This window comes from Pteropus vampyrus, unplaced genomic scaffold (genome assembly GCF_000151845.1).
Source record: "Pteropus vampyrus isolate Shadow unplaced genomic scaffold, Pvam_2.0 Scaffold69, whole genome shotgun sequence".
Taxonomy (NCBI): Eukaryota; Metazoa; Chordata; class Mammalia; order Chiroptera; family Pteropodidae; genus Pteropus; species Pteropus vampyrus.
In genome coordinates, this window is record NW_011888850.1 from 1,096,427 (window position 1) to 1,112,601 (window position 16,175).

Sequence of the window (16,175 nt, forward strand, 5' to 3'; positions counted from 1 at the left end):
GGCCTTGCTGAATTTCTGGGTTTGTTTGACTCGCTTTCCTCATTTCGCTCTCCAGCCTCCCGTGCAGTCCCAGACCCTGCATCAGGATCAAACGCCCCGATTTCTCCACGTACCGTTCAAGCCTCCCGCCTACCCAGGCCACAGACTCAGTACGAGGGGGGGGGGGGGGGGGTTGGGGAGCCTGCTCTTCTCAACTCCTATTGGGTAAAACCCACGCCACTCATCGCACCGGGGGCGGAACAGGAGGAAAAGGGCCTTTCCTAGGCGCGAGAAGATGACGTCACAGTAGTGGGGCCGGAACCTTGGGCTCTAGGCTTGCTGGGTGTGCGGACTGAAGACCCCTCCGGCCGAGACACCATCGCAATGACCATCTGTCAGTTCTTCCTTCAAGGCCGATGCCGCTTTGGAGAGCGGTGCTGGAACGAACATCCTGGTGTGAGTGGGGGACGGCAGCATCAGCCCTCAGGTGACGTTGCTGTCAGTCCTCCACCGTCGCTAGCCGAGCCGGGGAAGGTCTGGCATTAGATCTGATCGTCAGAAACCGGCGTCCCGCGTGGGGCTCGATTAAGCGCCGCGACGCACGGGTCAGGTGACGTGGGTGTGCCGGCGCCTTCCCCCTCGCTGGCCCTGCCCACCCAGCCCGACACACAGTTTTTCTCCAGCGTTATCATTCGGTTGGGTTTTGTTGAGTGGGTAAAGGCAGGGCCTTGGTCCTAGATACTAATGCCAAACAACGAGTTTTAAGTCGGATGTACGTGTCAAAACTACCCTGTCGGTGGGTGGCAGTGGTTCGGAGAATTGGTTTAGGGCGACTCAGACGCCTCCTTGCTTTACTCCCTTTCTGGGTACCTGTGTTTTCCCCTTGACTCCTTGCATCTAATTTTTATGAAACTTTTTTTCCAAAGGAGAGGCTAGCAACTGGGGTCAGAGTCAGGGCTCTTAACTTTGGGAAAGTCGCGAACGCCTTTGGAAATTTAATGAAAGTTACAGAGCCATTCCTCAGGCAAATGCACATGTTCATAACATTTGCAGTAAAACTGGGAGGATGGGATGCGCAATTAACTCTGGGCATTGAGGGAACGGGATGTGGAGGACCACATTGACCTAATTCCTGGGCCTACGTCATTGATGAAGCTTTTGGAATATTTCATTATGCCAATTGTGGATGATGCAAAAAGGACTGTCTTCAAGGAGAGAGGGGATCAGACATGAAACCATAGTACAACACAAAGTTTTAAAAGTCAGATGAAGAGTTTTTATTTTCTTAGAATTGAAACTTAGTCCTTAAAGGTAGATATCACAAGATGCCGATACCTTCCCACCCTCTTCCCTACCTTTCCTCCTCTAGGGGTTTTCATCTGACCTTTAAACCTTCTGTTGCATTGTGGTTTCACGCCTAATCCCTCTTCTTGAAGACAGCCTTTTTGCATAACCTCAATTTGTCTAGTGAAACATTGCAAACCAAAAATTAGGGCTCAGGATCTGATAAACGTGAATGTATTTCCAGGAACAGCAGAATGTAATATTTGACATTCTGTGCAAATTCACTCTAAAGGCAATAATTAGAAAATAAATGTTGAATGGATAGATCGATTGATGAAAAAAGTGTAAATAAAACTCACAAAGTAAACAGTGTATTTATCTACCAGAAACAATTGAATGGTTCTGGAATTAATAAGTTTGAAGACCAAAAACTATATACAAAAGATGGAATAAATTCCTTCAGTCGTGTCATCCCCCTAAGGGTTTGGAACTTTAGAAAAATAAAATACCACTAACCCCTGCATCAGGGATCTGGTCCAGCAAATCCTAGTATCTGGTCCAGCAAACCTCTTTGGTTTTATTAAGTAGTTTTAGGGTTGGGAGATGAATTTTCATAAAGGAGTATATCTCCCATCACTCCACTTTTTAACATATTTAATGGGATATCTCCTAATTCACTCAGAAACAAGGTGAATTATGTGTCCCCAACTAGGAAATGATTAGTAAATGAGAGTTAAAATGATGTTTTTATTTTATTGTTTTTTTAATATAGAGACAGGGTAGAGTCCTGTTCGTTCATTTCAATAATGATAAAATATCATAATCGAAGAACACAATACACTTATTCACATGTAAATTACCTTTACAATCTTCCTATGAAAGAGGTGGGTATATGTTGTTTTTCCAGAGGGAAGACTAAGTCGAATAGATTTACGCACCTATTCAAGGACAGAGGGTAGAATCTAATCTTTTGATATTCAATGAACTTTTTAATAGTTTCCATTTTTCAAACTTTATTATTATAAGGGCCCAGTGGAGGAGCAAAGAATGGTAAAGACACAGCTTTTTATCCTGAAGGAGTTATGATTTGGATATATACCCTCTACTTAACTATCAAGCAGTTTATTTAATAAGCTTATGTCAGCTGAATTTAGTAATATTTCATTATCTTTCTGTGGATTTACAGTCCTCTCAATGTTGTTAAACATAGATGCAATTAGACCATTATGTAATTTATTGATATTACACTTAACTATACAATCAAAAATGAAGAGTGTTGTGATTTAAAATGAGTGGAAATGTTGAGTCTTTGCATAATGTCTGCATATAATAAGACAAAAATATAATGAATTTCATTTAGAGAGTCAAAAGAGGAGTTGCCAGTGAAACTGTTTATTTCAGGTGGTAACAGACGTGGGTGGAATGCCGCCAGCCAGAGATACTCCAGTGTTATCCAGCCATCCAGTTTCTCCAAATCTACACCATGGGGGGGCAGCAGAGATCACGACACGCCATCTTTTGGTTCTTTTGATTCTGGAGCTTCAACTAGCAGGAACAGGGGGTTTGGATTGTCTCAGAACCCATTTGATTCTTCATCTAGCTCTGATGGACAGAAAGATGAAAAGAAACTTCTGTAAGTGAAAGCCTTCAGAAAAATTACTACCCATTTGCTTATTTTTTTTCAAAAGTACTGCCAATATAGTTTTTAAAAATAAGTACTACATTATTTTTAAAATCAGAATAAGCGAAAAGAAAAAGCACACGTGATCCTATCACTCAGATAACCACTATTTTGCATATATCATACTAGACTTTATTTCACTTAAAAATGTGTCATCTTGAAAGAAATCTAACTATGGGAGGTGAACACACAGTGTAAATATATATATATGCCTTACTGTTAAAGTATACAGCTGAAACTTACTGGATTTTGTTAACCAGTGTCACCATAAAAAAAAAAAAAAGTCATCTCTCCATATCAGTACAGCGCCTTCTTAGGAATAATTATGCTTTTTCCACTTTTTTATTGATAACACTATATTGTGAATATCATTCTAAGTTTGTCTTTCTTAAGTGTATTGTAAATTATGAGACCTTTACAAAGTATGGAGTAATTTAAAGCAACTTGTGTTCTTAGAGGTCCCTTATAGCAGGGTCTCCAACCCCCGGGCCACAGACCAGTACCGGTCCATGGCCTGTTAGGAACCGGGCCACACAGCAGGAGGTGAGCGATGGGTGAGGGAGCGAAGCTTCATCTGTATTTGCAGCCGCTTCCCAGCGCTAGCATCACCGCCTCAGCTCCACCTCAGATCATCAGGCATTGGATTCTCATAGGAGCACCAGTCCCTGGTACCAAAAAGGTTGGGGACTGCTGACTTATAGCATCTTATATTTTTCTTTCTAAAACTTTTACTTCAGTTACCCCATTCAGACTGATCCTCCCAGGTCCCACGATAGAACTTAAATATACTTGTTAGTCTTTTATTTCCCATAACAAAATTAGAATCAGTGGTAAACATTTAGAGCCATGTACCATATACAATTGATTAAAAAAAAAAAAAAGAACAAATGAATCCTTCATTTCTATATCTGATGTTGTAAAAATCCTAAATTAAATATAGATTCTATGTTATATCTATCATTTTATTAATTGTAGCATTCTGGAACCAGGATAGGGGAGATTTAATTTAGAGCCAGATCTATTCATAGTTTTGCCAACCTATTAACTGCATGGGTATGGGTCTGTTTCTCCTTTTGCAAAATGTGTGAATTAGACAAAATGATCTCTAAAGCCCTACCCACTTTAAAACTGTTATGATTCTATATTACTTTCTTGGTACTTTCTGTCTTTTCCAGCTGAATGATCATTGATGTTTATGATAATGATCAAAGAAAGATTAAAGTTAGTATTGTGCATTTTATGTTTTAGTTCTTTATTTTTTTTAATAGGTGATTTTTTAAATGCTTATTTTTCAATTAGAGTTGACATTCAATATTATTTTATGTTAGTTTCAGGTATACAGCATAGTAGTTAGACATTTATGTAATTTATGAAGCGATCCCCCCAATTAATCAAGTACCCACCTGGCACTATACGTAGTTATTGCAATATTATTAACTATATTCTACGTTTTGGTTCCTTAAATATGTATAATATGATAGTTCTAAATTAAATATATTGGTTCAGTGTACTGGAAAACCAAAATTTTTAACTTCTTCGATATTATAATATCTATAATCATGAAAGGTAGTTTACATTTCTGTAAGCTTCTGCTTTAAAGAACACTTCAGAAAATATAATGGAAAATCTAAAATTATATATTTACTGCAATTTAAAATTTTAATTGAAAATTATAAATGATGAATTTTAATAAGCAGATTAAAAAGATTCTTTGCTTTTTTTTTTTTTTTTCAGGGAAGGAATTGTAAAAGATATGGAGGTTTGGGAATCATCAGGGCAGTGGAAGTTCTCTGTTTATTCATCGGTGAAAAAGAAACCTAATATTTCAGGTAACTGAGAAATTGTGTGTTTTAAAATGTATTTTACGACTATTATTTTCTAAAACCAAGACCATGCCAAATGAAATTAACCACAAACTTAGCCACAGTTAGGAGAGTTGGGACATCATTTAAAGTATCTGAATATTCTAGCAGCACTTCATAATTCAGAGATCGAGGATGGAAGGCATAGTTCTTTTAAGATATGTAGTCCTCATGAGAAAGTAGTAAAATCAGAACCCCCACAATTCCAATTCTGTAAACCTAGGTAGAGGCTCTGTTTACTCGCTTCCCTGTAAGTACAACTTCAGAACCTCTTGACTGCCTGCGTGAGTAAAAGAGTCACATCCTGCCTGCCCTTAAGGCCTTGGCTGCCTGATTCTGTTTTCTCTTTCTCCCCTATCTTTCCTTCTGAGGATAGTTGTTTTTCATTACGAATGTCAGACCTATCCTGGAGATAATGTTTGAAGGTAAGGAGCTTTAGCTGGACTATAGGGATAGCATTTCTTTAGAATACTCCTTTCCTTCCCATTTTCTCTTGCCTATACTCTGCCCTTTCTGGGCCGAAAGCTAAACCATTTTACTTTCCTAAGCTCACTCTGGGTGGTCCTGGGCCTCTTTGTCCTGTTGAGTAAATAGCAGGTACCTAGCAGATAAGAGCCCTTGCAAGCCCTCAGATCTGGGATCGCTACTCTGTCTCAGATGTATCTACTCAGTCTCTTTGAGCACTTGTGCCGCACCATTCCCTAGTTATTTACTCAATCATTCAACAAATTTTTACTGAATTTCTTTTGTGCCAAATCCTAGTCTAAGTGGAAGGGATATAGTGATGAGCAAGAGACAGACAAGATCCCTCCCTAATCAAGCTTATACTCTTGAGGGAAGGAGACAATAAGTCCTACAGATAAATAAGAGAATTTCAAATAGTGATTTTTCATCAGTTCAGAATTGAACCTAATGTCTAGTGCCCTAAAGCAGTGGTTCTCACAGCATGGAATGTAGATCCCTAAGGAGGGTTGCCAGATACAACATGGGATACCCAAGTAAGTTTGAATTTCAGATAAACAAAGAATAATATTTTTACCACATGAATAGCCCATGTAATATTTGGGACATACTTATACTAAAAAACTATTTGTTGTATGTCCGAAATTCAGATTTAACTGAACATCTTGTATTATTATTTGTTAAATTTGACAACCCTATTTCTAAATCTATGAGGAGACTCTTGTAGAGGCTGTACAAGTTCAAAAATATTTTCATAACAATACACATTAATTGCCATTTTTAGTGTGTTGATATTTGTACTGTTGGTACAAAAGCATTAATGAGTAAAACTTGTATCTTAGTATGAGTCAAGGCAGAGACAACAAACAATGCTAGCAGACTATAGTAGTCGATTAAAAAATTATGCCATTTTCACTTAAGAATATCCTTGATGAAATAGCAAAACTTATTAATTTTGTTAAATCATGACGCTTGAGCGCAAAGCTTTTTAATATTCTGTCTGACCAAATGGGAAGCACACATAAAGTGCTTCAGCCACATACTCAGGTATGATGATTATCTTCAGGGAGAGCACTGGTGTGATCGTTTGACTTGTAGGCTGAACTAATGACTTTTTTCACGGACATTTTTGTTTGAAAGAATGACTTTCAAACAAAGTTTAAAAACAAGTTTAAATGGTTATTTAAACGTAAGTATTTGGTGACATTTTCTTTAAAAAAAAATAAATGAAGCAAGCTTGTGACTTTCTTTAAAAAAAATAAATAAAGCAAGCTTGTGACTTCAAAGAAAACAACTGCTAGTGTTTATTGCCAGTGACAAAATTCAAGCTTTAAAGTAAAAACGAATTATGGAAAACTGTTTTCTGCCACTGTGAGCTTGATGACTTCTTAATACTTAAAATCTCCTCTGATCAGATGAATAGTGACATTAACAAATATGAATTTTTCGATATTGTAAAATGACATGTGCCAACATTTGAAATTCTGGATAACTCGGTGAACCAATATTTTCCAAATGACCAATCTGTGATGTTACGAAATTACAGATGGCTGAAAAATCCATTCTAAGTGTAAGATAAACCAGTGGACTTAATACAATAATACAAAAAATTCATTTATGTGGTTTGAGTTCACATGATAGCTAACCTTTTAGAAACTACCACCTGTCAGGTTTGGGTGTAATATCAAAGAAGAATATTCACAATTATCCGAAAAGGCCATTAAAGTCATCCTTTTACAACTACATATCTGTGTGAGAACAAGTTTTCTTTATACACTGCAACCAGGCAGTGTATTGCAACAGATTAAATGCAGGAGCAGATATAATAATCCAGCAGTCTTCTATCAAGCCAAACATTAAAGAGATATACAAACATGAAACAATGTCATTCATCACACTAATTTTTTATTTTTTGCTTTTAGAATATAGTTTTTTCATTTATGTTGACGTGCAATTGTTTTTTTATTTTTAAATAAAATTAAATAAATTCTTCTTACATTTCTCAGTTTTTATTTCAGATATGGTATACATAACCCACGTAAGCAAAGCTCTGTGGGATCCTTAATGATTTTTAAGAATGTACATAATTAGAGAACCTCTGTCCTTAGACATCCATTATAATGAATTAACTTTTCCTATGCAGCTAGCATGATGCTGCTTTTGGACCACCCCTGAGAGAACTGAGAAAATAGTCAATCAGATCATTTTCTGTGTTCTGTGGTTCAGATGAGGAACAGCTGGAAGGAGGAGAAAGTAACTAGAGGGACAGTGTTCCTTTAGATAGAGTGGTTATTTCATCCTCAGCAGGCAGTATTGGAGCTGAGTCCTGAACGAAGAGAAGATGTCACTTGAGGGAAGATTTGGGGGAAACATTCCTGCCAATATGAGTAGCTAGTGTAAAGGCCTTAATGGGAACAAGGTCAGCATGTTTGAGGCCAAGCGAGGCCTGAATCTTCAGAGGAGAGTAAACACGGGGAAAAGAGATATGACATGAGACCAGAGTCAGCCAGAGGGGCTAGGTCATGTTGGGCCTGATTGCACTGGGCAGCAGCCGTGAAGAGCTTTCCGCAGGAGAGGAAAATGATCTGATTAGAAAAAGCTCACTCGAAGAAAATGGTCTGTTTGGGGCAGTGTAGGGAGGCAAAGTAGAGGCAGGGAGATGAGTTAGGAGACAATTGCTGATGACTGGCTTAAAGTTACTAGCAGTGGAGACAGAACTGGTCAAACTTAGGCTCTGTTTTAGAGCTAGAACTGGCAGGATGTTGATTAGATATGAGGAAAGAGAGAAATGCAAGGTAATTCCTAGGTTTTTTGGCCCAAGCAGTTGGTAAAGACAAGTTAGGAATCCAGGGTTCGGATTTGAATGTTTAGCCTTTTTTTATTCTTGGGGTAGGGGTCCTTGGAGTTGATAATATCTGAGTTATAATTCTCTGTTGACAATATCCTAAAAAATTTTTTTTCTTAAAAAGTTTTCCTCTGCCAATAATGATAAATATAATATAGGAGATGGGTCTCTAATTGAAAACCAGTTAAGGCAGTGTGTTCTTTTCTGAAGGTAGAATTTGATTTATGATAATACATTTCTAGAGATCAACAAAAATAATTGGGAAGGAACAAATTCAAAGTAGTTATTAAAAACTTTCTGAGTGTTTTCTATAAATGTAATACAAATATAATTTATTCATAACACTTATAATGATAACTTCTAGATTTGTCAATTTAAAATTCAGTAAGGGTATGCATGTTAAAAAAAAAGTTTTCCTAATTATAAAAGTTATAGTTATTGCCATAGAACACTTGAAAAATAAAGAAATATGTAAATAAAATAAAGATCACATAATCTCACAGATAACATCTAACATTTTAGTATATTTTAAAATATGTGCACACAAACTTATTTCTTGTTTATATAGATAATTGGGATCATAATCCAGTTTTTTATTCTACTTTGTTGTTTTTAGTTTGCTTCTGTTACTAAAAATGCTATAATGAATATCTTTATATATAACACCCTTTGTTTACACATCTAATTATTTTTGAGGTTAAATCCCAGAAATTCTATTAAGGTCAGAAGGTGTGAACATTTCTAAGGCATTTGACACTTATTGACAATTTTCCTCCAAAAAAAGTACCTTTTTAATTTCCTTAACAGCAATTTAGGGCAGTGTCCACTTCACTACATCCCACATCCTTAATAACAATAAATAACGTTCATTTTTAATTTTTGCCAGTCTGATAAGTAAAGCATTTTATCTGTGTTTTGACTTATATTTTTAAATTGAACTTTTTAATTTCACTTATTTAATGGCTATTTGAATTTTTTTGTGACTTGCCTGTTATCTTTGCTCATATTAACTTTTTTTTCTTATTGAACTGTAAGAGTTATTTATACATTGACATTAGCTCTTCTGTCCTGTTGCAATTATGGTTTTCCCAGCTTATCATTTGCCTTTTAATTTTGTTTATTGTAGCTTCTGACATACAAAGAAATTTGAATGTATGTATAGTCAACTCTCTTCCTTCCCTTTGATATTCCTTCTATTTACCTTTAAAAAAAATTTTCCCCTTCAAAGATCAAATAATCAACTATATTTTATTCTAATTTTATACTTTGTTAAACATTAAAGAGAGTATAGGCTTTGAATTTTTTTCCTTATGATTATGAAAATTTTCTAATGATCACATTAGCACATTTTCTTGTCTAAAACCTCTAGCTTTACTACACTATTGAAAGTATTGGCATTTATTTTAAAGATTCCAATTGATTCCTCACTTCAGGTTTTACAGACATTTCACCAGAGGAGTTGAGGCTTGAATACCATAACTTCTTAACCAGCAATAACTTACAGAGTTATGTAAGTTTGTTTCCTATTTATCTACCTCGATAACAGACTAGCTGTTAATGACTGTCCTGTTTGTGGTGGCTTGCTTGTGTTGGCAAAGTGGATAAGGTCTATCCTTTTTTTAGGACAAGGCTATTTTTATTTTCTAAATTGCTTTCTTTGAAACTGTTTGGTTATCTAAAATGGTAATACTATATTTAGACTGTAATAATAAGCACTGTCATTTTGTTACAAATTATCCAGCAATCAGTCTCAAAAATCAAACCCTTTCTTCACTTGACAACCACTTATAGAGCATTTCTTAGGTGCAGACACAAAGTTAAATAAAGCAGTCGTTATACAGATTAACATTCTCACACACCAGATATCAAAAAATAAAAAAGCTGGGCTTGAATATGTTGAGCACCTAAAGGAAATGACTTAAACTTTGTATGTTTCTGTTGTCTGCAGTCATGATCATGCATTTTAACTAGTACACATGTTCACCTCCCATCCAAATATAACTAGATCTGTGCTGCCAAGTGATTCTTAACCAAGTGAGGTAGGAGTTGGAGAACAGGGAGAGGGAACAGCAGCTGGAATATCTTTGGCAAACAGAGGCAGGTCAATGCAAATTTTATAAGTTACAGCCATAAAAATGTTTTATACACTTTCCATGATTTTGACAAAGATGTGAAATAGTTGTTTGACTCATTATTTTCCTGTCTTCTCTCTTCAGCTAAATTCTGTCCAACAGTTAATAAATCAGTGGAAGAACAGAGTAAATGAACTGAAAAGTCTAAATACATCAACTAAAGTAGCTTTGGTGAGTATTGGAGAGTTTGCTACAGGGAAGTATTTTATCTATTGCTTTTTTTGCACAGAAATTCACTTTGAATTTGAAAAGCAAAGCTAAAATTTTCTATCAAGAATTATTATACACACATTCTCAAGAACTGTATCAGCATTTAGAGGCAAGGTCCTGGAATTGCTTTCTCTCTGTTCCTCAGTCAAAAAAGCACAGTTAATAATGCTTTTTTAAAACTATTTTTGGGGTAAAGTTTTAAACTTTGGAATTACTAATTTTGAAAATTGGAAAATATTACATGAAGTCAAGTATTCCAGGTTATCAGCATTTAAAAAGAAATAGCTTTGAAAAACAATATGAATAGACATTTAGACTGAGGTACGCTTTTGCCATTGTAGGACATTTGACTCACCATATGTTTTTTTCTCTTATACAGAAGTGCCTTTAGGAGATATATACCCACTTGTCTCCAAAGAGACACGATCCTGACTGTAGCATATTCATTATCTCTGTCAACAAAGTTATGATTTTTTTACCCACATAAAAAGTTCTTGAGAACCTTATTTTTAAGTGAGATATTTACATTTATAATTAATACTTCCAGTTTTCTAGGCAGTTTACTTTCTTAAAACGGTTATGAGAGTAGTTGCTGCCTAAACTTAGCAAATGACTATATGACAGTCCCAGCACCACCACCACCCCAAATATGTGCTTCCTAAATAACTAGACTCTTGTGCAAGCTGATTTCTTCCAGCTTTCAGTTGTTGTTAATGCCATTTGAATTAGTACGACTTCTTGGGAGTATTCTATCCCTAGGTGAGAGGCGGCTCGCCATCACCATTGCTGAGAGCTAGTACAGGAAGGGATAATGGAGTTTAAGGAACTACAGAACTTCCCTCGGGATTGGAAGTCCCCTGCTCTTTGCCAGCTTCCTAAGGGCCCCTCTATGGTGAGGATCTTGGACAACTGGCTTAGTATGTATCAGTAGTTCATTCTTTATGCTGAATAATCCATTCTTTATTCTTTTAATTCATTGTCTGAATATAATTTATCCATTGTCTGAACATAATTTACCTTTTAATAAATATTACACTATTTATTTTACACATTGTCCATGTTGTCTGAATATAATTTACCTTTTAATAAATATTACACTAAGGAAAAGAAGCTAGACTGAAAAAAAAGAGCACTCACTAACGATTCCATTTATATTAAACTCTAGACAAGACAAACCTTGTCTATAGTGACAGAAAGCAGATGAGTGGTTCCCTGGGGGCCAGGAGTTGGGAGAGGGTTGACTGGAAAAGGGACACAAGGGAACTTCTAGGGGGGATGGAAATGTTCTAAATCTTGATAGTGGTAGTGGTTGTAAATTTGTCAGCACTCATTGAAGTGTGTGTGTGTGCATGCATCTGTGTTTGTATAAAATGGATGCATTTCACTGTATGTAAACTACCTCAGTAAAGTTGATTTTTAAAATATGCTGCTTTTGGGGCTCTCAAACAGAGAAATCATATCTGCTTGAGTGGATTAGGAAAGGAAAGGCTTCTTGGAGGTGAAGAGTAAGTGAGAAGTTCCTTGAAAGGGAGATTAAGATTTCAGTAAGCAGAGATGAAAGACATTTCTAGAGCAGGAAATAATAGCAAGAACATAAAGTATTTGCAGGAAATAGGAAATGTTTTCATAGATTTTAGTGGTAAGCTTTTAGAATGTAATTGTAAAGCAACTTCAGTTCAAGCTTTAGAGTCAGTAGACTGGGTAACCTCTAAGAGTCCCTACCTAATTATCTAGGTTTCTTGATAAATGCACATCAGCCTATAGACAGTGAAATGTTGTATTAAAACATATTTTTCTGATTTTAACATGTATTCATTGAAGTTATTTAGAAAATATTTAAAAGCATAAATAAAATTAAAATCACCCATGATGTTTCATCAGCAAATTACTCTTAAGATCCGTCTTTAAGGTTGGTCCATTTTTTTCTATGCGTATTTATAGTGTGGCATTTTTCTATGTTAAACACTTAATATTTTAAAAATTGAATTTGAACTAAAGTATATAGAAAAAGTACTTGAGAATTATCCATTGAGCACTTTATTATTTGCCTTTTTTTAATAGCTCTCTGATCTAAAGGATGGAATAAATCAGGCGGCACCTGCATTCGGATTCGGCAGTAGGCAAGCAGTAACATTTGGGTCATCAGGTAAGTGGTAAAGTAATACAGACCTCACTGATTTAGAAAAGGAGGATTTTATACATTTCTAATCATAAAGCTTGAGGTTTGTTAAGTGCCATTTAAAGTCACCTTGCAGATTCTACCATCTTCCATAATGGAGCTCCAGAGAACTTGGCTCATCAAGCATTTGTACTATGGGGGCCAGAATGGGCATGCTTGTTGAAAAACCCTATGGCTCAGGCTTTAGAAGTGTATATTAGAAATGGTTCGTCAAGAGTTTCATAGCTATGGTAGCAGCACCTTTGAGGACTTCTTTGTCACTGTGTAAGACATAGTATTATCCTCGAGCAGCAGCTCGGGTGAGAGGGGCTAAGCTGAAAGGGAAAGTTCACTCCCGAACCTCTGAGGTTTCTTAAAGCTGCCTCCTTGAGCGAAGGCCCCTCACAGTGCCAAAGAGATCGGCGTAGCAGAAAGACAGGATGACAGAGTTTAGTGGGTTTGTTCTAGCTTCTCATTGTCATTTTCCTCCCTTCCAATAAGCTTCTCAGCATCCAAACATGGCAGGAATAAGGGGAACGTAGGGATGAGGTGGGGGGTAATATGGCTACATTTTCTTACTATAATAATTGGGTTTTTTTGTTGTTTTTTTGTTTTTTTTGGAGGTTTTCCTGTGAATAACAGCAGCAGTGATAGTGCTCAAAATTTTAGTTTTAAAACAAACTCTGGATTTGCCACTGCCCCTTCTGGAAGCCCTTCTGCGTTCGGGAGTACGCCAGCATTTGGAGCTGTGCCTTCTGCCACTTCTGCCGCCACTACTTCTACTCCAGCTCTTGGATTTGGGAAACCTAAAATCACATCTGCTGCTTCATTTTCATTCAAAACCCCTGCAGCTTCTGGTTTCGGATCACCTGGCCTGTCAGGATTTCCAGCGTCCATGGCAGGAGGCCCTGCTGGGGGTCCAGGGGCCCTGGCCTTCGGGAGCAGCAGTTCTGCGGCTGGCTTTGGTGGTCCAGGCTCACATTCTCACACTGCTTTTTCCACGTCTTCCAGTGATGCCTTTAGAAAGAACAGCATCCCCCCCTCTCTCCCCGTCTCACACGGCAGCACGACAGGTAATGCGTTATTCACACCCAAGGATCAACTAACAGCAGAAGAACTGGAACAATTTCAGTCCAAGAAATTTACTCTGGGAAAAATCCCATTGAAGCCACCGCCTATGGAACTTCTAAATATTTAAAAGAACAATTTTAAATACAGAAAAGAACAGCTTTTAAAATTGTTTTGAGTGGTTCATATAAAAAGGCAGATATACACACATATGTATATACATATATATTTAAAAGGAATATAGCTTTCAATAATAACTTTAGGGGTTTGAAATTGAACATTTTTTCTTGAGCCTAAGTAAAACATAAAACTCAGCAAGAGATTTTTTTTTTTAATTGCTGTAATCATGAATAGAATTAAAAAACTGTCAGTGTGTGCTGAATAAAGTACTTTTCTCATTCTACGTCACTTTACTATCTTAACCTTTAAAGTTTTCTCTTTGAACATTTCTTCTTTCAGGAAGGAGAGAATGTTTAGAACCATTGGGGGGAAATGCTTAAATATATAGCCTACTTCCCAAATAACATCAGTAGCATGACTTTCCTTCATGTTAAAGAAGATTCTCTTAAAAGAAGAAATAAGTGTTTAAAGGGTGAAAATTTTTATTTTTAGGACCTAGAAGGCATTTTCCCCTCATAGTTTTGTTTCCCTTCAATTTTGTCTGTCTCTTGGACCACTATTTGAGTTCTCTTCAACAATTTTAGGCTAACTTTTATCTTAGCCTTATTTTTTCATAATTCTGTTTATTCCTTACATTATCAAGTGATTGGATTGTAAGAGGAATAGAAAATGTGATCTTATGTGAATACTGTATATAGAAGGGTCAGGATTCAAAGCTCTGTTTCTAGAGCATTTATTAGAATTCTCAGACATGCTTGGGTCCCCCTGTGTCCTCAGATGGAGAGAGTAATATATATCTTAAAATTGCTTGATCCAAGAAACCAAAGACCTCTCTTGAGTTGAGGCACATGTGTCAGAGCTCTGTGCTCCTTTCTCAAGCCTCAAAAATTACACAGCTAGCACTGCAAGAACAGTTACCTAATGTAGATCTGGTATTGAGCTGTTTTTTTTTTTTTTATTGTCCATGGAGACATTTTATTTGCACATATGTACTATATCTCTAGAAAAAGAATCCCAAGATTTTCCCTCCTGTGCGTTTTCATCTTGCTTTTTCATGGTCCATGATGCCTGCTGAAGTGGTCAGTATAATGAAACCAAACTGACAGGGCAGGAGCACGTGGTTCTGCCATTTTTCTAGATATTTGAGTTGCACATCAAATCTGAGGCTGATCCACGCTTGTTTCAACTGCGCGTGAAGTTCACAATTTTCCCAGCTCTGTGATCATCAATGATTTCAAATTCGCCAATGTAACCACGCTTCGTCATCACAGTTAGAAACCGCACGACGACTTTGGAGCACAGCCTAATAAGCACCTGGCGTTTGCCTCTCTTTTCAGCATTGTTGAGGCTCCTGGGCGCATCGGCCAGCACATTCATACTCACCATTATGGTGGCAGGGAAAGATGGAAAGAGCTAAGCTGATTGTTAAAGCGAAAATAAAACCTTACCTAATAAAAGATACGCACACCAAATGATTTTAACATCTATGCGTTGGATAAAGTCCTCAGAGAATCCGGATTCTCTGTTACACTTTTTGAAGAACTGTGTGGCTCCCACGAACTGTTCTGGAATCCTAGCATTTGAGATCGAATCTATACCTGAGGGCTTCATGTTTGAACCCATCCTTGGTGTAGAGATGATAAATAGGTTCTAAGTTCCTGCATTGGCCTCCAGCTCTGAAGACTTTCCAGTGTTTATTCCAATTTGCAATTGACCCAGAATTTTCCTTCCATGATGCGATGAACCCTACACTCCCATAGCTTGGTTACAAGCTTACCAGGCTCCCTTGGGTCCCGACTGAACTTCCCAGTGTCCTGGAGCCCTGAGGATACAGGCAAGGGCTCAGTGTTTCTAAATGTGCCTGATTATAAAAATCACGTGGATACTTGTCAGTATATTCACTGCACTAGGCCTGGGAATTTCTGTTTTCTACCAAAGCTTCCATGAGATCACTCAAGCAAGTTTGCGAAACAGGAGCCTAAACCAGCTGGCTGCATTTAGGCTACTTAGTAATATATGAGATTTGGGAGTTTTGATTTAGTTATCGAAGTCTGTTTTCTATGCCGACTCATGCAATGTGGTGAACTTAAGGAGATCCAAAGTTGTCAAATAGTACAGTTATCAAAAAGCACAAATAAATGCTTCGGATTACTTAAAAGTGTGAGAAACTAAAGCAAAGAAGTCCACAAGGTGGAAGCCAACAGTGTGCATGCTTACTGGTATCAGGAGTCTGAGAAGGCTAGGAACTTCTAATCCTAGACTCAGGAGCAGCAGGGCTCCAGAAAATCAAATAGGTCACAATGGATGGTGGCCAGGCATAAAGGTAGATCAAGTCAAGACCCTGAGAGGGAGTAAACGGGAAAAGGCAACCATG

The 16,175-nt window shown here is 37.1% G+C and overlaps 1 protein-coding gene and 1 pseudogene across 1 annotated transcript; one reads left to right on the plus strand and one right to left on the minus strand.

Moving 5' to 3' along the window:
• Positions 1–157: 157 nt before the first annotated feature.
• NUPL2 (nucleoporin like 2) lies at positions 158–14,089 on the plus strand. Its single transcript, XM_011361659.2, has 7 exons — positions 158–466; positions 2,665–2,896; positions 4,679–4,773; positions 9,547–9,623; positions 10,330–10,416; positions 12,517–12,601; positions 13,237–14,089. The coding sequence occupies exons 1-7, from the start codon at positions 364–366 to the stop codon at positions 13,809–13,811; spliced, it is 1,254 nt and encodes a 417-aa protein (XP_011359961.1). The 5' UTR covers positions 158–363; the 3' UTR covers positions 13,812–14,089.
• Positions 14,090–14,676: 587 nt separating this feature from the next.
• LOC105293156 lies at positions 14,677–15,407 on the minus strand (annotated as a pseudogene).
• Between the last annotated feature and the right edge of the window lie 768 nt (positions 15,408–16,175).

Bases quoted from the DNA above. Each gene is read 5' to 3' on its own strand.
- NUPL2 (XM_011361659.2), top strand. From the start codon at position 364: ATGACCATCTGTCAGTTCTTCCTTCAAGGCCGATGCCGCTTTGGAGAG. The intron at 467-2,664 runs GTGACGTTGCTG...TGTTTATTTCAG, and splicing joins ACGGCAGCATCAGCCCTCAG to GTGGTAACAGACGTGGGTGG. The intron at 2,897-4,678 runs GTAAGTGAAAGC...TTTTTTTTTCAG, and splicing joins AAAGATGAAAAGAAACTTCT to GGAAGGAATTGTAAAAGATA.